This window comes from Ctenocephalides felis, unplaced genomic scaffold (genome assembly GCF_003426905.1).
Source record: "Ctenocephalides felis isolate EL2017-DRISC unplaced genomic scaffold, ASM342690v1 CF-g0.4_SCAFFOLD_01170, whole genome shotgun sequence".
Lineage (NCBI taxonomy): Eukaryota > Metazoa > Arthropoda > Insecta > Siphonaptera > Pulicidae > Ctenocephalides > Ctenocephalides felis.
In genome coordinates this window covers 72,351,270-72,370,687 of record NW_020537324.1, presented here as the reverse complement: position 1 = coordinate 72,370,687, position 19,418 = coordinate 72,351,270, and the positions used below count along the sequence as shown (strand labels likewise).

Sequence of the window (19,418 nt, the reverse complement as noted above, 5' to 3'; positions counted from 1 at the left end):
AACGAAATGTTAGAGGAATACTGAATGTTTTCAAATAGAGTATTATTAATATTGTAACATTGTATAATATTTATAGAAATTATAATTATAATAATTATATCTATATATTTATAGAAGCTGAAATTGTTTGTTTAAAGTATATTAGAACTTTAGTCAGAATTAAAATTAAAATCCGAATTATTTTCGATATACAAAAAAAATTTTTTTTGAAAAAAAAAAAGTTGAAAAAAAAATTATTTTTCCAAAATCAATTATTTTGTTAAGGCAATCAGAAAGTTTTTTGAATCATTTAAATCGTACGCTTAGTTCTCTCAAAAACTGCAATTTTTTACACATTTAGCTCCGTATCTTCGAAACGGTTGGGCCTACCTTTGTCAAAAACTAATAACCACTTCTCCCAATCATTACTAATTGAATGTTTTTTAGATTATTCAAATCGGATGCTCCGTTCTCTCAAAAACTCGATTTCTTTTTTTTGTACTCTTTGCTGTTTATCTCCGTAATTGCTGGACCTGCCTTTGCCAAAAACTAATCAACTCATCTCCCTATCAATAGGAATCGAATGCTTGAATTGTTTAATTCAAATCGGTTGATCCGTGCGCCCGAAAACGTGACTGGAAATTTGTATCAATACATACATAGACACACACACGCATCCATTTTTTCTGAGGTATGCCAAAATGTTCAGAAACCTTCAAAACGCCGAGAAATGTAAAAAAATTTAAATTCGATTTTTGGCCCATACAATAACTTACCCTACGGGAAGTTAAAAAAACCATCTGTCAATGAATGTATGTTAATTTTAATTACTAGAAGTTTTTCAAACAATTAAATGATGAGTGAAGTTGCGAAAACAATATTTGTTTAAAGGTTGTTTAACATAATCCACTGTGTGAACTATTTTTATAGAATTTATTAATCAGCAAATACTCATTTCTATAATGAAGGTTATTTCTAAATGCTAATTATAATGACAAACCGATAATGTCATATTTGAAGAATGACTTTAATTACATGATTGTTTTTAAATATTATACATATTTTTGATTCTATCATAAATATATAATTTATAATTGTGTGCATCACGAGTGTTACCATATTACTGATGAACATTATTCTAAATTGTTACATGATGTATTTATTTTTTACTTAAATGCCATCTTGTACAGTAGCAAATAAGTTTTACTTCAATCAAGTGTGAACCTTACGCAAACTCTTTTTTTTTAGAAATGGAACAACGAGCTCGCCAAATTAGCCGTATTTAACGTAAGAAAATGCGAAATGGAGCACGATTGTGCCGAAACTAGTAAGTTTTTTCTAAATTCTAAAACCCATTGTTTATTACCAATGACATTAATAAGTATTTTTAATTCAAAACTAGAGCATGGTCATACCGGTCAAAATTTGATGATATTTGGAACTTCTGGTGATGCTGTAACAAATCAAACTATAGCCGAAATGGCAGTCGAGGCTTGGTATGCTGAAAACAATGATACGAGATTGGAAGATATCGAGAAACTGACCACCATCTATCCCAAGTAATTGACATATCTACTAGGGTTTATACAAAAATCGACATTTCAGAAAACCGGTTTTCGAAATTTTATTTTACTAAAAACCGGTTTTAACCGTTTTCGAATTTTATATAGAAAATGAATTTTTGCTCGAAAATTCTGTAATTTATCCGCAAATTTAGTGTGATTTAGAGCAGTATTTGACTGAATTTATTTATTGTTCAATTTTATAGACAGTAAACAAAATTATTTTGATTTAAATTAGTAGAACTTAAAAATAATAGTTATCTTGATTAAATAACTTTGAAAATAATTATTCGTTATTCATGCATCATTTTCACATATAAGAATGAAAATATTTTTATGATAGTGAAAAGAAAGTTTTCGAATAAATAAAAATAATACATTTTTAAATAAAAAAAATCAATAAATTAAAAAAAAATAAAAAAAATTTAGATACATACTTGTTAATATCAATTTTAATTTTAAAACAATCAAGCTAAACTAGCGTATTGTCTGTTCCGAGCAATTTTAATTAATTAATTTTACACATTCTAATTGTTTTTTTGTTTAAGGCGTTACATGGGTTTCCTCGGGCAAAAAAACCCTTTTTTTCAATTATGTTTTTTACATATAAAAATGAAATATTTTAATGATTTTTTTTATTTAAAAGATACATATTCAATAAACATTTGTAAAATTTTCAAAAAAAAAATCAAAATGGCGGTCATTACGAAAATGGCAGTCCCTCGAAAAAAGTGCATCAGCAGAACTTCTTTCATATCAGGATTATCCGAAAAATAAAAAATACGTGTTTTAGTAAAGACAATAAACTAGGTATTGGACGAAGGAAAAAAGAAAAAAATGAAAATTGGATTTTTGGCAGACGTTTTTATAAAAAAAATGCAAATTTCGATGAAAATTTCTTGACATTCTTTTTTTTTTAAATAATTGTAATTATACAAAAAGAAAATACTTCGTTCAATACCTTGTAAACGATATTTTGAAAACCTGTGTAAAATTTCATCAAGATCAGTTGACAACCGTCTTTGAAAACATAGTTTTCAGAAAAACGCGTTTAAAGTTTTAAGACACAATAAAGGCGCACCTCAAGCGTCTACCTTTTCAAGGCTGTATCTCCGAAACTATTAGTCGTATCAACTTAAAAATTTAGGACAAAATTATAGAGATGTTATAGAATTTAATAAGATAAAAAAATTTTTTTTGATTTTTTGAAACCGCGAAACCCATGTAACCCCTTAATAAAATATGATTTCAAAAAACTGAGAACGTCTATTGAATTGCTACTTAGACATGTCCTTTGTTTACTCACAAAATTTCCTGAAATAGAAAATACTCTCTTAGTTGCGACCAAATTATGCTTAATTGTTTTTAAAGCCTGATATAATAATTCTAAGTTTTTTGTTCTTTTATTTGTGACTTCTAGCGTTTCAAACTCATTTTTTTAAGTTTGAGTAGAGGAAGTTACTTCTTCAAAAAGAAGTCACACTGATTTAAATTAATATGTACAGTGGTATAAAATTCTAATTAATATAAACAAAACCTTTCTGGGAACCATTGAAGACTGATAAGATATCAAATGCTATTGAACTGATATGATTTCAAGAATCAAAACGCTTACATCTATCTTTTCTATTTGGCTATATATGTCATTTTCCATTTATACAGTGAAAACCGGTTTTTTCACTAAAACCCGGTTCTCGAACTCCATAATTTTCGCCAAAAAACGGTTTTTAAAACCGGCTTTTGAAAACCGCCAAACCCTAATATCTACTAACTTACAAGTATAAATATCTTTTTTACTAATTGTGACAAAATTTTTATTTTAGTGGTAAAGATATTGGACATTATACCCAATTAATCTGGGGAAATACAACAAAAGTAGGATGTGCTGTCAGTACTTATAAAAACATGATGATGATTATAATATGATGTTTAATTATACTCTTGTGGCATGCAACTACCGGAATGGAAATACCCTTGAATATCCAGTATACAAAATTAAAAATGAAACAAATCTTGAACCAACTAAGTAGGATGAAAAAATACAAAATAAAAGAATTAAAAAAGCATAATCAGAAAAAAAGTATTAAAATTTTAAGTCTAGTAAGTAACTAAATTAAAACCGAGGAAGAAGTTCTTCGACTTCATTATAGATATATTTTTATAAAAAATGTGAGTTTTTTTAAATTTATTATGTTATTGTTATTATGAATTTGAAATAAATTATTATTTACAAAAACTTTAGAGTTTTTAATAAAATTGTGTGTTAAAATAAATTTACTTGTAAAATATGTAGTTGTTAAATCTCGTTACAAAATTATCAGATTTTTTTACCGTGATACTGAATGCTGAAAAAAAGCAACAAATACAAGATCGATAAAAAGACATTTCGTTTGAAAGTCAGGAAAACAAATTTTGTTAAATTTGTCTTAATTGAGATTGAGAAAGACTAGTCTTTCAAGTTCTAAAAGCAATCGAAAATTTTTACCGGTATGGAAATACGCTTCGATATCCAGTATACAAAATTAAAAATGAAACAAATCCTGAACCAACTAAGCAGAACAAAAAAAAAACATTCGATTTTAAATAAAATGTCAAAAAATAAAAAAAGAGATAATAATTAAATATGAAAACATTGAAAAAACAATGAAGTTGTTTAATTAATAAGAAGATGCTTTGGCATTTGTAATAAAATTACCTTTAAAGTATGTGGTAAATAGGGTTCATTCTAAAACCTAATTTCAGAAAACCGGTTTTCGAATAGTATTTTTACCGAAAAACCTGTTGCAACCGGTTCGTGAATATTCTGTAAAAAATTACCGGCAAACTTAGCTTTTGACAGAATTTATTTAGTGTTCAATTTTATGAATAGTAAAATTTATTTTTAATTTTAATTAGAAGAACAAAGAAATAATAGTTGAATTACAATTATTGTATATTACAGTTTTATTATTATAAATTTCAAATTTGTATTGAAAATGAAATAAAAAAAAATAAAATTGTATAATTAATAAGATGCTTTGACATTATAATAATAATTCCTGTAAATTATATGGTAGGTAAATCGTTGCTGTTAAAAGAAAATTATATAAATTTTATGGCTGATTAGTTTTTTAATTAAATAAGAAAGTTATGATCTTATTAATAGTCGACCATAATCCTAATTCTAAAAAAGATCAACGCCATCTTTTGATAAAATGTACCAACACATTTCAGTATATATTTTTTACAGAATGACCTCTCAAAGTTTGAAAAAATTTAATACATAGTTCAACAAAAGGCAATTCTTACAAACTTGAAGCAAATGAAGTATTTTTGTACTGTGGTCTTAGAAATGTTATACTTGGTTATGGTTCCAAACAAAACTAATAAAATTTAACCACAATATCCGAAAATAGGTCATATTTCACGAAAGCTCTAGAATGCACGTGAAAGCTCATAATTTCGAATATTTTTTTCCTCTAGGTTGCTTTAGTCCTAACCCTTGAAAATCAGATCAACGCTATCTTTTGATAAAACTTACCAACAAACTTAAATACATTTTTTAAAGCAAAGTCGATCAATTTTAAAAGTTCTAAAATTTATAGTACAAGAAAAAGTCTTCATTTTTGTAAACTTGGAGCAAATGATGTATTTTTGTACTGAGATCCTAGAAATGTTATTCATGGTTACGGTTCCAAACAAAATTATTAAAATTTAACCACAATAACCGAAAATTGGTCAAAATTTTACCAAAGCTTTAGAATGCATGTGAAAGCTCATAATTTCCAAACAACAATATTTTTTTCCTTTTTTTTCTAGGTTGCTCTTAGTCCTGACCCTTGAAAATCAGATCCACTCCAACTTTTGATAAAACTTTCCAACACACTTTAGTACATTTTTTTTAAAGAGAGCCTCAACCTTTAATGTTGACCGATATTAAAATTTTTAAATTTATAGTTCAACAAAAAATCTTAATTCTTGCAAACTTGGAGCAAATTTTGTATTTTTGTACTGTGGTCTTAGAACTGTTATTACAGTTATGGTTTCAAACAAAATTATCTAAATTTAACTGCACTACCAAAAAATTAGTCATAATTTCACCAAAGAATGCACCTAAAAGCTTATAATTTCCTTAGAGCATGAGATATTTTTTCTCTAATTTTTTCAAGACAATCAAGATCAATACTATCACTTCGTATCCGTTTGATGTCAAGGTCACTCTGTATATTTTTTTTTATTTGCCAATCAAAATAATATGTTTTTTTTAATATGCTGGGCGTAAATGCGTTTAAAAAATTATCTCCTAAGAAATATCTCTTTTTATATTTTTTTGACATTTTACTTAAGATCGTATGGCCTTTTTTTTCAATCATCAAGTGGGAGATTCCTCGCTTAATTCTCTTACATATTTGTTTGACTCTGTATATAAATATTATTTTCACTAAAATATTTCCTACCTTTTTTTCGACTTCCTTCTGCCTAAAAGTCAAAAGTATTGTTTGACAATGTTCTGCTCTCAGACGATCTATACTTCGGGCATCAATTGCTCTCATTAGGTACTCATTTACTTCATCTTCAGGATCTTTGTCTTCACCAGGAGGTTCTCCAAAACCCAACCTAAAAAATAAAAAATAGAAAAAAATTAAAAAAATAGAGTCAATCGAACAGCAAAGACATAACAAAGACTCATAACATTTCTACTTCATCCGAGAATTAACTCCTCCAATTTATTACATCTTTGTTAAAAATTTCATTTTAAATTTATTAAGATTATTTCTATCAGAAATAATTATAATTATAAAATTTATTATAATGAAATATTTTGTTGTAAATTGTGATTTATAGTATTTTTGGAACCTTGTCGTATCAATTTATATAATATATAAATAATTTAGATATTAAATAAGTATAATTTATATAATATATATATTTCCAGAAACTGACAACTGTCATTTCATAGTGTTTTTTTGCTGTCAAAATTAATTGAAATTTCTAAAACTTTAATACTTCGAATATAAGCTGAGACTTTAAATATTGCCTATAACCTAAGTTGGATATAAATGCACACGACGAGCAAATAAAATTTAAAATCAATTCAGTAGTTTAGGAGTACATTCCGGACGTAAGGACATTCCGTGATAACATAAGCTATTTTTTCTAATTTTTTTTCATATTTACTTGGAAGTAGTTTTCCCGTGCTGCGACCCATGGCCCATCATTCGCATTTCCTTTGAAATATTTCCATTCATCGAGAACGAATGTTGCGGTTTGTTTTCCTGAAAAGAAAATTCGATTTTTATTAATGTCGGTCTCGGTAATGGCCTAATTTATACGCAAATTACACATCTATAGTACGTATAAATGTGATTCGTGTCGGCACAACTTATGTTGAAGAAAATTCATTTCACCATAATTTATACGGAGGTATAAAAAGAGTAATTTGGAATAAAATTGAAAATTAAAAGTAGAAGAAATTTAAATAAATTACTGCTGATTTATGCTCATAGTTGACATAAAAGTATACATACTTCAATTATTTAAACATACCCCATATGAATTATTTATAATTTATCTTTACTTCGAATATTAGAAAAATAATTGAACGTACCAAAAATGTTTTTTTCCTGACGTATTAAATTTATTTTATAAATTTTTTTTACAATTTACCTGTTGTCTGTAGGTATCTCCAGGTACAATTAAATAGGTTTGAATATTATGATCCTTTAAATAACCATTTCTTTCACCACCATGACCTTCTTCAACCTCGTAATCACCATCAAGACATTGCAAAGTTTCTCGAGTTATATGAACTCGTCTGCAAGAAAAATATTGTTAAGTAATATTTTACTGAAGTTTTTTGCGGAAAATTTATAATTGTATTTTCACCCTGGTATTCCTCCACTTTCCATATAATTGGCCAATGTGACATCATTTGACCAAACATCAAATTGCCATTTTCTTAAACCCAAAACACCGCAATGAACACGGCCGGTATGAATGCCGACCCTCATGTTGACGTTCACTGCCATCACCTCTCGGACTAATCTGTAATATCAATGTGATACTAATTATCATTACAGGAAAAAAATCATGCATGAACTAGTTTTATTTATTTATTATTATACTACTACTACTACTACTACTAGTTTTATTTATTTCTGACAATTTAGGGACCGATTCTGACGCATAGCAGACCAATGTTATGGCAAGGCCATGTTACGCTCAAACTTGCATACATTACGCTACTAAATCATGTCATGTATTTGCAGTGCATTCTGGCGTTTTACACATAAACTGCAACGTCACTCGTATGTTATTAAAAACCCTGTTATCTAAGATTGTTTTTTTGTCATTTATGGAGTTTCTAGGTTTGTTTTTTTTTTCGGAAAACCTGAGAAAAGCACCTGACTGCACACCAAGCACATGGCTTTTGTCGATATTTAGTATGGAAAGTTATAGTTATAGTTATAGTTACATAGTCTTGCCATAACATTGGTCCTTCAATTTTTTAATATTAAGTTCGTTGAGTTGTTGCTAAAAATGGAGTTGTTGTCGGATAGCGTTGTTGTCCGATAGAGTTGTTGTCGGATAGAGTTGTTGTCGGATAGAGTTGAAGTTAGATCGAGTTGAAATTAGATCGACTCGTCGTTGTTAAATCGAGTCGTCGTTGCTATCAAATCGGGTCGTTGTTAAAAATCTAGTCGTCATTGTTCTAATCGAGTCCTTGTTGTTCAATTCGAGTCCTTGTTAAAATCGAGTTGCTGTCAAATCGGGTCGTTGTTAAAAATCGAGTCGTTGTTGTTAAATCAAATCGTCGTTTTTGTTAAATCGAGTCGTTGTTGAAAATCGAGTCGTTATCAAAAATCAAGTCGTTGTTGTTCTAATCGAGTAGTTGTTAAAAATCAAGTAGTTGTTAAAAATCGAGTCGTTGTTAAAAGACGAGTGGTTGTTAGATAGAGTTGTTGTTAGAAAGAGTTGTAATTAGATAGAGTTGTTGTTAAAAATCGAGTTGTTAATAAAAATCCAGTTGTTAAAAATCGAGTTGTTGTAAAGAATCGAGTTGTTGTTGCTAAGAAAATCGAGTCGTCGTTGCTAAAAATCGAATTGTTGTTAAAAATCGAGCTGTTGTTAAGAATCGAGTTGTTGTTAAAAATCGAGTTGTTATTAAAAATCGAGTTGTAAAGAATCGGGTTGTTGTCGATAAGAAAATCTAATCGTCGTTGCTAAAAATCGAGTTGGTAAAAATCGAGTTGTTGTTAGATAGAGTTGTTGTTAGATAGAGTTGTTGTTAAAAATCGAGTTGTTATTAAAAATCCAGTTAAAAATCGAGTTGTTGCCGCTAAAAATGGAGTTGTTGTTGCTAAGAAAATCGAGTCGTCGTTGCTAAAAATCGAGTTGTTGTTAAAAATCGAGTAGTTGTTAAAAATCGAGTAGTTGCCAAAAATGCAGTAGTTGTTAAAAATCGAGTCGTTGTTAAAAAAACGAGTTGTTGGTTGAGTCGAACTTATGGTAAATCGAGTTGGCGTCAGATCGAGTTGGCGTCAGATCGAGCTGACGTCAGATCCAGTTGACATCAGATCGAGTTGGCGTCAGATCGAGTCATTGCTTTAAATCGAGTCGTTGCTTAAAATCGAGTTGATGCTTAGAATCAAGTCAATGTTAAAAATCGAGTCGTGGTTGTCAAATCGAGTATTTGTTGTCAAATTGCAATTTTGTTAAAAATCGAGTCGTTCTTGTTCAAGTCGAGTCGTTGTTGTTCAAATCGAGTCGTTGTCGTTCAATTGGAGTCGTTATTGTTAAAAATCGAGTTGTTAGATAGAATCGTTGTTGGGTCAAGCTTATGGTAAATCGAGTTATTGTTAGATCGAGTCGTTGTTATTCAAACAAAATCGTTGTTGTTAAATCGAGTCGATTAAAAGCAAAACTTAAATATTTAAACATCCAAGGGTAGTAAATTAAAATCTTGTTCATCAAAGCCTTAAATGTGATGCCAAGAATTTGCAAGTTTTGAAGAGTTCTTTGATTGTAAATATTTTGTTTTTTAGATGGTTAACGAAAAAATATTAGGTTATAAAGAACCGTAAACCATTTTTAATAAAAAGTTATTCTCAGAAAATTTAATAAAAAGTTATTCTCAAGAAAATTATCCCCAAAGTTTGTCTCGAAAATTTTATTATATGCATTGAAGATTTCTAGAATAATATTTTATTCGAAGATGCATCATTACTATTGCAAGATAGAAATCATTATGTTTATCCAAAGAAGCCTAATTAGAATAATGCTTATTATATTTGAACAAGTTTAACTTTAGTTTTATCTCAAATAATTCATTCTGATCTCACCTAACAAAGTTGTTAATAATTTATAATCCTAGTACGACAAATTTTCAACAGCGAACTTGAGATATTTATGGTTCCCTGAGCGCAAATACAATTCGAGATGAATTTCAACGCTCAACTATTCTATTATTGTGCAGCAGTTTGAAAAGTTCACTTCATGCTTTTGTTATTAAATGTTGAAAATTTAAACGAAATTTACATACAACAAGCCCGGTAAATAAGTCACAGTAAACTAACAAATTATGAACTAGCAAAATATAAAATAATGGGCAAGTGGATAATATTAATTAGCTTTAGTTTATCATCAGTTGCAGAGTTGCATTTATTTTTCATTTCGCCACTTAAATTTTATGATAGAAATGTTGAATTGTCTCATATAGAATCACACACACATACTTATCCCAATTTTGGTATAAAACATGTCTGGTTTTATATTAAAACCAAACTTACTCAAGTGTCCATTGTCTGCATTTCATCTGATCACATAAAATTCAAATCCCCGTGCAAATGACAAGTTCATATATATGATTTTATTTAAGCAGTCGGCAAGAAAATAATTTATGATTAAATTTCCTTCCAGAAATTCTAGTTTTATTATCTTCTCGACGTGTTATGCAAATTTCATACACATGACGGAATTGGTTCAATTCACACAAAATTACGTAAGAACAGCAAGCGAATCGTGATACTTAGTCTGTTTAAGAAATATTTTTGAATCTTTTTCATAAGTTATTTAAATATAACAAATATGTATAAACGGTATTAAATTCATTGAAAAGATTTATAATTTGTAATTATAAATAAACTAAAATTCTAATGATCAATATTAGTATTGATTGGTAGACACTATAAAAAATGAAAAACCATTTTTCATCCAAAACTCCGATCAGTAAATATATAGAATCGACAACTTGTTAAGTTATCATGTTTATTTGTGTGTTTTACCATCTGTGAAGTTAAAAAATATATATTTTATCAATGTGCACATACTCATACCATGGATCAATAATGGTTTCATATGTATTATCAGGATACAAAATTGTAAGTGTTTTATTATTATTATAATTTTTATTTTTCTATAAAATTTCGTACATATTATTTATTTAGTTTTAATTTTTATAGTCAGGTTGATTGCCACTGAATGAAGGCTAAGATGCTAGCCAAAACGTATGGATTTTAAAGAAATTTTTAAAAACTTTCATACTATTTTGATTGATGTAACGCCCAATTTTTTAACTCGTATATATATATATATATATATATATATATATTTAGCAACAATAAAAATATTCGTTTATGCAATTAATGACTGCAACTAAATCGATGAGTTCAATCAAATTACAGCTATTGAAAAAATCTAGCATTAATCATTTATTGCAAAATGAAAACCGCCAATAATTTTTGCACAGTACCACCGAAATAGGTGGACCTGCTTTACCCAAAAACCAATCGACAATTCAAAAAATCAGTACAAATAAATTTTTTCTCGTGCAATACGAATTGTTTAACCCGTACTGTCGACATCGAAGACATTGAACTTCATCTTGAATATACATATTTTTTTTACTTAAGATAAAGATTCTAATTAATAGTAAAAAATTAATGATCTAAACATACATGCATTAAATAAAATAATGTTTCTAATTATTATCAAAATATTAATTTACTTACGCGATGGCATCAATCATATCGAGGCCCATTTCGACGGCGCAATGGGCGTGATCCGGTCTAGGCTCCGGAAGCCCGGAAACACAATAGTAACAATCGCCCAGTAACTTTATACGAAGACAATGGTGTTCGGCAGCCAAGCGATCAAATCTATAATGAAAAGATAAATGTCTATTAATAGATTACACACACACACATTATACAGACACATACGTGTATACTAGCTGGCCCGGCAAACCATAAGAAATATTTCTAGAAAAATTATAGTATAGAACTGATTGTGAACGTTGAAGTGCGGTATATACGCATAAAAGGATAAAGAATTAATACCATTTTTAATTATAAGCCCAATTCACTAGCAATGCCTATTAATGTTGCAAAAGATATTTTAGTATTTACTTTTGTTTTTTATAAGTATGTTTACTATTTAATTTAAGCCTAAAAACAGGTAATACATATTAAAGTAAAAAATATAAATAAGTAAAGATTTTTTAAAACATTTTTATTTTTCCATACGTAAAATTCTACGTCATCGTCAGTGGTTCTACAATTTTGAAAAAAACAGAAAGTAATGTTAAAAATTGAAGATACATAAGCAATAATAAAAAGAAAAAGATTTAACTAAAAAGACTGACTACAGAAGTGTCCTTAATTTGTGTAAGTGATAATCTAAGAAATTCAAGTAAGTAATGTTTTATGCATTTTTTATTTTAAGGTTTAGATATAATTAGTCTGTCTCTTTAGTTAAATCTTTTTCTTTTTGCTATTGCTTATGTACATTCAATTTTTAATATTACTTTCTGTTTTTTTCAAAATTGTAGAACCACTAACAATGACGTAGAATTTTACGTCGAAACGTATGGAAAAATAAATATGTTTTAAAAAATCTTTACTTATTTATATTTTTTACTTGATGTTACACCCTTCAAGAAATCAATCATACATTTCAACATCAAATTTAAACACTTTCAACATATATATATATATATATATATATATATATATATATATATACGTATATATAATATCTTCCTTCCGCCTTTTTGTATTATAAACCATACAAAAAGCGGAAGGGAGATATTTGACAACCTATTATATATATATATATATATATATATATATATACATAAATATTTATCTCACCTTGCGAAAAGTTCATTCAACAACCGAACTAATTCTTCAGCAGTACATTGATCCGAGAGACTTGTAAATCCACAGATATCAGCAAACAAAATACTGAAAAATTTAAATACATTTTTTAATATTAATTCTAATATTGTTATAAATAAATTTTACACCTACTCACCTAACATTTTCATGTCTTTGTATATAAATTTTGTGAAATTGTGCTTCTTTAGGCTGTCCTGCAATATCAGCCTTCATTTCCATTGCTACATGTCGAGGAAGAACTGATAATAAAAGTCGTTCCTAAAAAGAAAAAAATTTTAAATAATATAAATATTGTGATTATTTAATAATAAATTCGTAGGTTTTAGTTATATTTTATTTTGAGCCTAATAAACTTTTGTCCAAAAGCGGTAAACTGTTCTGAAGGTGCAAAAAAAACTTTTGACTAATTGTATTTGGTTGCCAATTGCTCAAAAAATAACATGAATTCTGCACAAAATAATATGAATACCACGAGAAAAGTTAACAATATATTTTATTTCAAAATTCTAAAAATCGTTGCTTTTAATAATTTAACTTATTTAATTTGTTCCACAAACATTATCGCGCTATGGCTTCATAAATTGTTTAACAAAATTTAATCATCTTTAATAAAATTTACTTTCATTTCAAAATAATAATTCGAGGTAGTAAATAAATTCATATTTGATTTAAAACAATACAACAAATAAATAAAATATTATATAAAAATTAATAATATTTATTAAATTAATATTCTTTACATTATTGCTTGTATTTGTAGAAACCACAAAAAACATTTTTTACAATTTACAATAAAAAACTTTTCTGTGTATGTATATTTTCGTATGTACAAAATAAACTCATACATTCATCAAAATGAATTTTGCATGAAATTCGTCCATGAGAACTTCAATAAAAATACACTCTGCTCGTACCGTTTAATATGAAATGAAAGTTTTTCAACAGTTCAACATAAAATTAATTAAAAATACAGACAATATATGAAAAATGGAGAAAATAATTTCTAGCTGCTCGTCTCTGTTATAATAAATCAAGCATTTTGTATTGAGGATAAGGGAAAGACGGGTAAAACTGGATAAATTGTAATGCAATTTTAGAAGAAATTGATCGCAAACACAAGCGCTTTGTCTTTACTTCAATTTTAATTGATTTCCGACTCCATAGAGGTCGCCACTAACTTAAGCACGTAAATTCACCCGTAGGTTTAATTCTAGATAAGATTTTCATAAATATGATATGAAAAAAATATACCTTATTAAATTAAATAAATGAAATGAGAACATTATAAACTTGTATAAAAAATATTTTCAACTGAATCACAAAATGATATAATAAAAAAATACTAGACGTTTGAAGACTTTTATTATAATGATTTGATGGATTTTGGGAAAAATACAAAAACACTGTTATAGCATATTTGTTCTACGTTTAATTTCATTTATTCTAATTAATTCAATCTTTTTACTTCGCATTCCCGTACATTTTTTGTGCATTGTAAAATCTCTTTTGTTTGCAGGATCGTTGTAGTAGTTATTTATCTCTAAAGCGAGTTCATTAAAAAAATTCTTTCGCTGCAATAAATCTGAAAAGCGAAAACTTTAGTCAAACAACGGTAATTAGAAATATTTTTTGCTCGAAAAAAATATGTCAGGTTTATTTAATTTTTACGATATTCATACAAAAGGTGTGTAAAACAGATAAAACTGGAATAACAGATTGGGCACGAAATTCAAACACGATTTTACGACTGGGAACAAAGATTTTTTAATAAAAGTCATTTTAAATAAACCAGATATTAATCAGTAGTCCTTTGTCTTGAGAAAAGTTGCATAAAATTTCTAATGTTAAATATTCCGAATGTCTGATAAATTTTGAGATTTTTGCACGACTCACTATAGATACATTTTACTTATTTTTTATTAACTTCCCGCAGGGTAAATTATAGTAATTGCAAACAAATCGAAAATGAAATTTTTTATATATCTTCACGATTCAGAGGTTTCTGAACATTTTGGCATACCTTAAAAAAATGTATGTATGTGTGTGTGTGCGGATACAAATTTTCGTCGACGATTTCGAGTGCACGAATCAACCGATTTGAATTATTCAAAAAACATTTAATTTCTATTGATAAGGAGACGTGCCGATTAGTTTTTGGCAAAGGCAGGTCTAGCCGTTTCGGAGAAACGGGACAAAAAGTGCCAAAAATGGTATTTTATTTTTAAAATAACGGAGCGTCCTATTTAAATAATTCAAAAAACATTTTACTTAAATTGACGAAATGAACAACTGGTGAGATTTTTGTAAAGGCAGGTTCAGCATCTCCGGAGATCCAATAAAAAAAGTAAAAAATAATGCCATTTGGCGGTCAAAAATTATCATTAGGCATATGCACATCAAATTATCAGATATTTTATAGAGATTTTAACAATAAGTATAAATTTTGTTTACGTTCCTATGGGTTCTGTACCATTGTTTATCCGTTAGACGGCGACGCGGCGCTTACGCGCTTTGATATTCTGACTCGAAATCAGCTATGCAGAGCGATTGCTTAAAAAAAAGTTCAAATAAAAAAAAATTCAAAAAAGTTTTTTTATTCAAAAATGTTAAAATTTCTCAAAAATGTCAAAATTTCTGAAAAATGTCAAAAATGTCAAAATTTCTCTAAAATCTAATATTTTCAAAGTTTTGCAGAGTTTCTTTAATAATATAGTTTACGGTACGGCAAGTTCCAGCAATTTTCCTTAACGCACTATGCCATGCACAACTTGTTCTAATTATTTTTATTACCTGTTGTTGGTTTTCTCTCTGAGTCGTCAATCGTGCTTCAATACATTGCCTGGTTTCCAAAAAAGCTTGTCTTTGAGCCCTTTCCCTTGGCCAATGTGTAAAAATTCCTGCCAAATTGGCACAGGTCAACACCAGGAAGGTCGCACCAGCCTGAAAATAATAGAAACAATTTTTAAAATTATTTGAATATTGAATTTTCTCAAAAATAATTCATATAATTAAAAAACACTGATGTACTGTTTATTCTCTTAGCAGTAAATTTTTATCCCACATAATATTTGAATTCAATTCCGTTTAGCGTTTCGCACAAAACAAACAGAGCCGACCGGCACGTTTTCTTCCCTCGTTGTCAAGATTCTCGCTCGCTTGATATCACGACCGTAATAATTTTCAATAAAGCTTTTCAAAGGGTTTTCGTCCTTATTATATTATATTACGCCAAGTAGAAATGATAAGGCGAGTCGTTCTACTACTATATGCTGTCCGTCCGTCATTCTATCCCATTTGTTATACAAAGCCTGAAATTCTGTAACTGTGTAACCGTGTAATGTCCTGAGCAAACGTTTCTGTTTCTATCTGGACGTTTGTGATGTTTGCATGACGCGTTCGCAAAGCGTTGCCTTGTTTCCGGGTCGAAGGGCGCCCGGGTCGGAGGGATGATGAATGTGTGGCGTAAAGCTACAGATGTAATAGGAATATAATTATGATAGGTTTGTATATAAACGGTAATAGATTATACGAACCTATATTACATAACACAATGTCAAACCGAAACAGGGTTATAGGATAAAAAACATTACAAAACTAGTTGTATGAGTGTTAGATTAAGAAATCTATCGTCATACGAAGTTTCATTGAAATCGTCAAAAAATATTTTAAAATTCAATAACAACGGTCAGACCGATATTTACCAAAAACTAATCAACGCGATTCCCAACAGATATCTTTTGAAAAGATATTGAAATTTTAAAATTGGTTTAAGATTGCGGACTAAAACGTTAACGGAAAAGTTTTCACTTTTCTATCCTCAAGTTTGTAACTCGTTTAATCGAATAAGTACCAAAACTTTCATTTGGAGTTAGTAAAAGTCAATGTAAATAAAAGAACTGTCTCAAACTGAATTAGTGTTATTTATAAAGGTCTTGTGTATATATCAAACTAATATTTAATTAATTAATTATGTTTGTTCAATTTGACATCGAATCTAATTCAAGGAGATACATTAGACGCGTCGTCTAATGTATTCACTTTGACGTAGTGTCTTGTTATCTTGTGGCTGATGGATGAATTTAGCCAATATTGGAAATATATACATACTTGTATATATATATATATATATATATATATATATATATATTGAGGTGGTCCTTGATATGGATATTTTCGAATTTCGTTGCTCCCAAGGGCTCATAATTCTTCCAAATGAATAAAAATAAATTCTCTAATAGTTTTAGTTCTTAATATTAACATTTATATAGATCGCACTTGAATTAAAAGTTTCACATATTTATTATTAACATATGTCATTCTTGTGCCATCTGTGATAACATTCGTGAACTCAAATATTATGACACTTAAAAATATTCACAATTCACTTAACCTCTAATTAAATCTATGTAGGCTGTTTAACGAAATATTTATTCATCATGGCATCAAAATTAATTTTGCAGCAAAATATTTATTTCATTGGTGGTGTAAATTCTCAAAATATTAGTTATAAATTGCCATCAAAATTACAAGTCTGCTATCACAGATGGCGCAAGAATTCAGTTAATGACATATGTTAATCATGAATATACGAAACTTTTATTTGAAGTGCGGCCTATAAATGTTAATATTAAGAGCTAAAACTATTAGAGATTTTATTTTTATTAATTTGGAAGCATTTGAGCCCTTACGACTTAAGAAAATCAAAAATGTCCACATTAATGACCACCCTATTTTCTTAAATTTATATATAACTTTTGCGACGTTGAAACATATTTGACACTTTATATATATATATATATATATATATATAAATCTATATATATATATATATATATATATATATTATATATATATATATATATATATATATATATATAAAGTTCGTTTTATGTTTGTCCTGGATGTACTCCAAAACTAGTAAACCGATTTTAAATTTTTTTGGCTCAACGTATGTTTATATATCTAACTTAGGTTTTAGGCAATATTAAAAATCTGATTTCATACTGGATTTATAAAAATTTCAAATAATTTTGACAGCTGTGAATTGTTCTGGAAACTTTGAAATAAATTCATTCAATATTTAAGATAAGTTCATTAAAATACCAAAACTATTATAAATCATAATTTGTAGTCCAAATATTACATTTAGTCATAAATAAAAATAACGACAGTTCAAAAAATCAAAACGAAACAAATATATTCGAATGTAACAAATGTTATGTGATAAAGATAAATATAATAATATAAAGTATTATACTTGCAAAATTAAATTATTAACAAATTCCAAATTATTTTCAGATTTTCAGAATTTGGTATGAAATTCTCTTCATCTTCATCTTCTGTAATAATGTATGAATTGATACTCCTACTCGATTATTCGAATTTTGATAAATCTTTTTGGAGCTTGTTAAGGAAAATGTTTAAGATGTGATGAATTATAAAACTATTGTAATATTGTAGAAATAAATGGAAAAAATTGCAAGAAATAATATTGTTTGACAGTAAAAATATTTTGGCACATGAGAACATTAGCAAATTTATTTTAGAAAATTTTTTAGAAGAATATTTTAGTCATGGCCAAATAAATCTGGTTTCGAGATTTAGAGTTCCAAACAATTTATTTATATAAACATTTACAAAATTGACAAAGAATATTGGAAGTGAATTAGTTCTAAAAAAACGTAGTGTAAATTTTTGAAGCCTATACAATTGTAATGAACATTGTTTGAAATTTTACTGTATGATATATGTTATATACTGTATAATTGAAATTTAATTGTAGAAATTAGGACAAATCATTTTTCTTAATTCACTTTTACATTTAACATCACTCACATTAATGTACATACATTTGGGTATAGACTATAGTGTAAAAAAATAATGAATATGTTTAACTAAATGACAAATCTTAGTATAGAATACAAAAAAATTGAACTTTTGAATTGTAGACATGGGTACAGGACAACGGGTCAGCTAGTATATATATATATATATATATATATATATAATGCATGTTATACTGACTTTAAAGATTTTGTTTCCAATTATTCACAAAATCTATTACACCGGTTCATTGGTTCAAAAGTTTATAATACATGACAAGGTAAATTAGTGCAAACGTACACGCGATTAAATTGAATTATTATAATAATTTTCGTCATTGATAAATAATATTAATTTACTTGGAATTAATTATTTCCCATATTTCATATCATACTGGTGCAGTGCAGGTGCATTGTATGAATTTATAATGGTAACTAACTATTGAACCAAAACTGGAAAAGCATTTCTGTATAAATTATAAAGCAAATTAGAAATGTATAGTTATAAAGAGAGTTGGTAACATGGATCTAAAATCATTTGAGGTGGAATTTCAGGCCACTTATTTCTTTCACTTATGCCTAGTTTTAATTATAATGTCGGTGATTTTTTTTGTATATTGTTATGTATCAAAATATAAATCTGAATCCGAAGAAAATCTTAGCAAAGTCCTTCTACAGGTGCGGTCAAAGCCGTGTCGAAGTCATGAATACTATAATGTCCCTCGGGATAACATTTTGATTAACCATGTCTATAGTAGAGAAGATTGGATGCTTGGATGGATTTGATACGTGATTATTGTTAAAATCTGTTCTGACTAAAACTAGATTTGAAATCAGAATATATCGAAAATATATACAAATCCACGCAAAGTTTATTAATCGAAATAGAGAAATATCTC

General features: G+C 27.9%; 1 protein-coding gene across 1 annotated transcript in view; it reads right to left on the bottom strand.

The window, feature by feature from the left end:
* Positions 1 to 19,418, bottom strand: part of LOC113368293 (adenylate cyclase type 6-like) — a 188,364-nt gene that overhangs the window by 146,144 nt on the left and 22,802 nt on the right. The window contains 6 exon segments of the mRNA XM_026609839.1: positions 7,188 to 7,335; positions 7,407 to 7,565; positions 11,531 to 11,677; positions 12,671 to 12,763; positions 12,834 to 12,955; positions 15,488 to 15,637. Of these exon segments, the coding sequence (XP_026465624.1) occupies positions 7,188 to 7,335; positions 7,407 to 7,565; positions 11,531 to 11,677; positions 12,671 to 12,763; positions 12,834 to 12,955; positions 15,488 to 15,637 (819 nt within the window).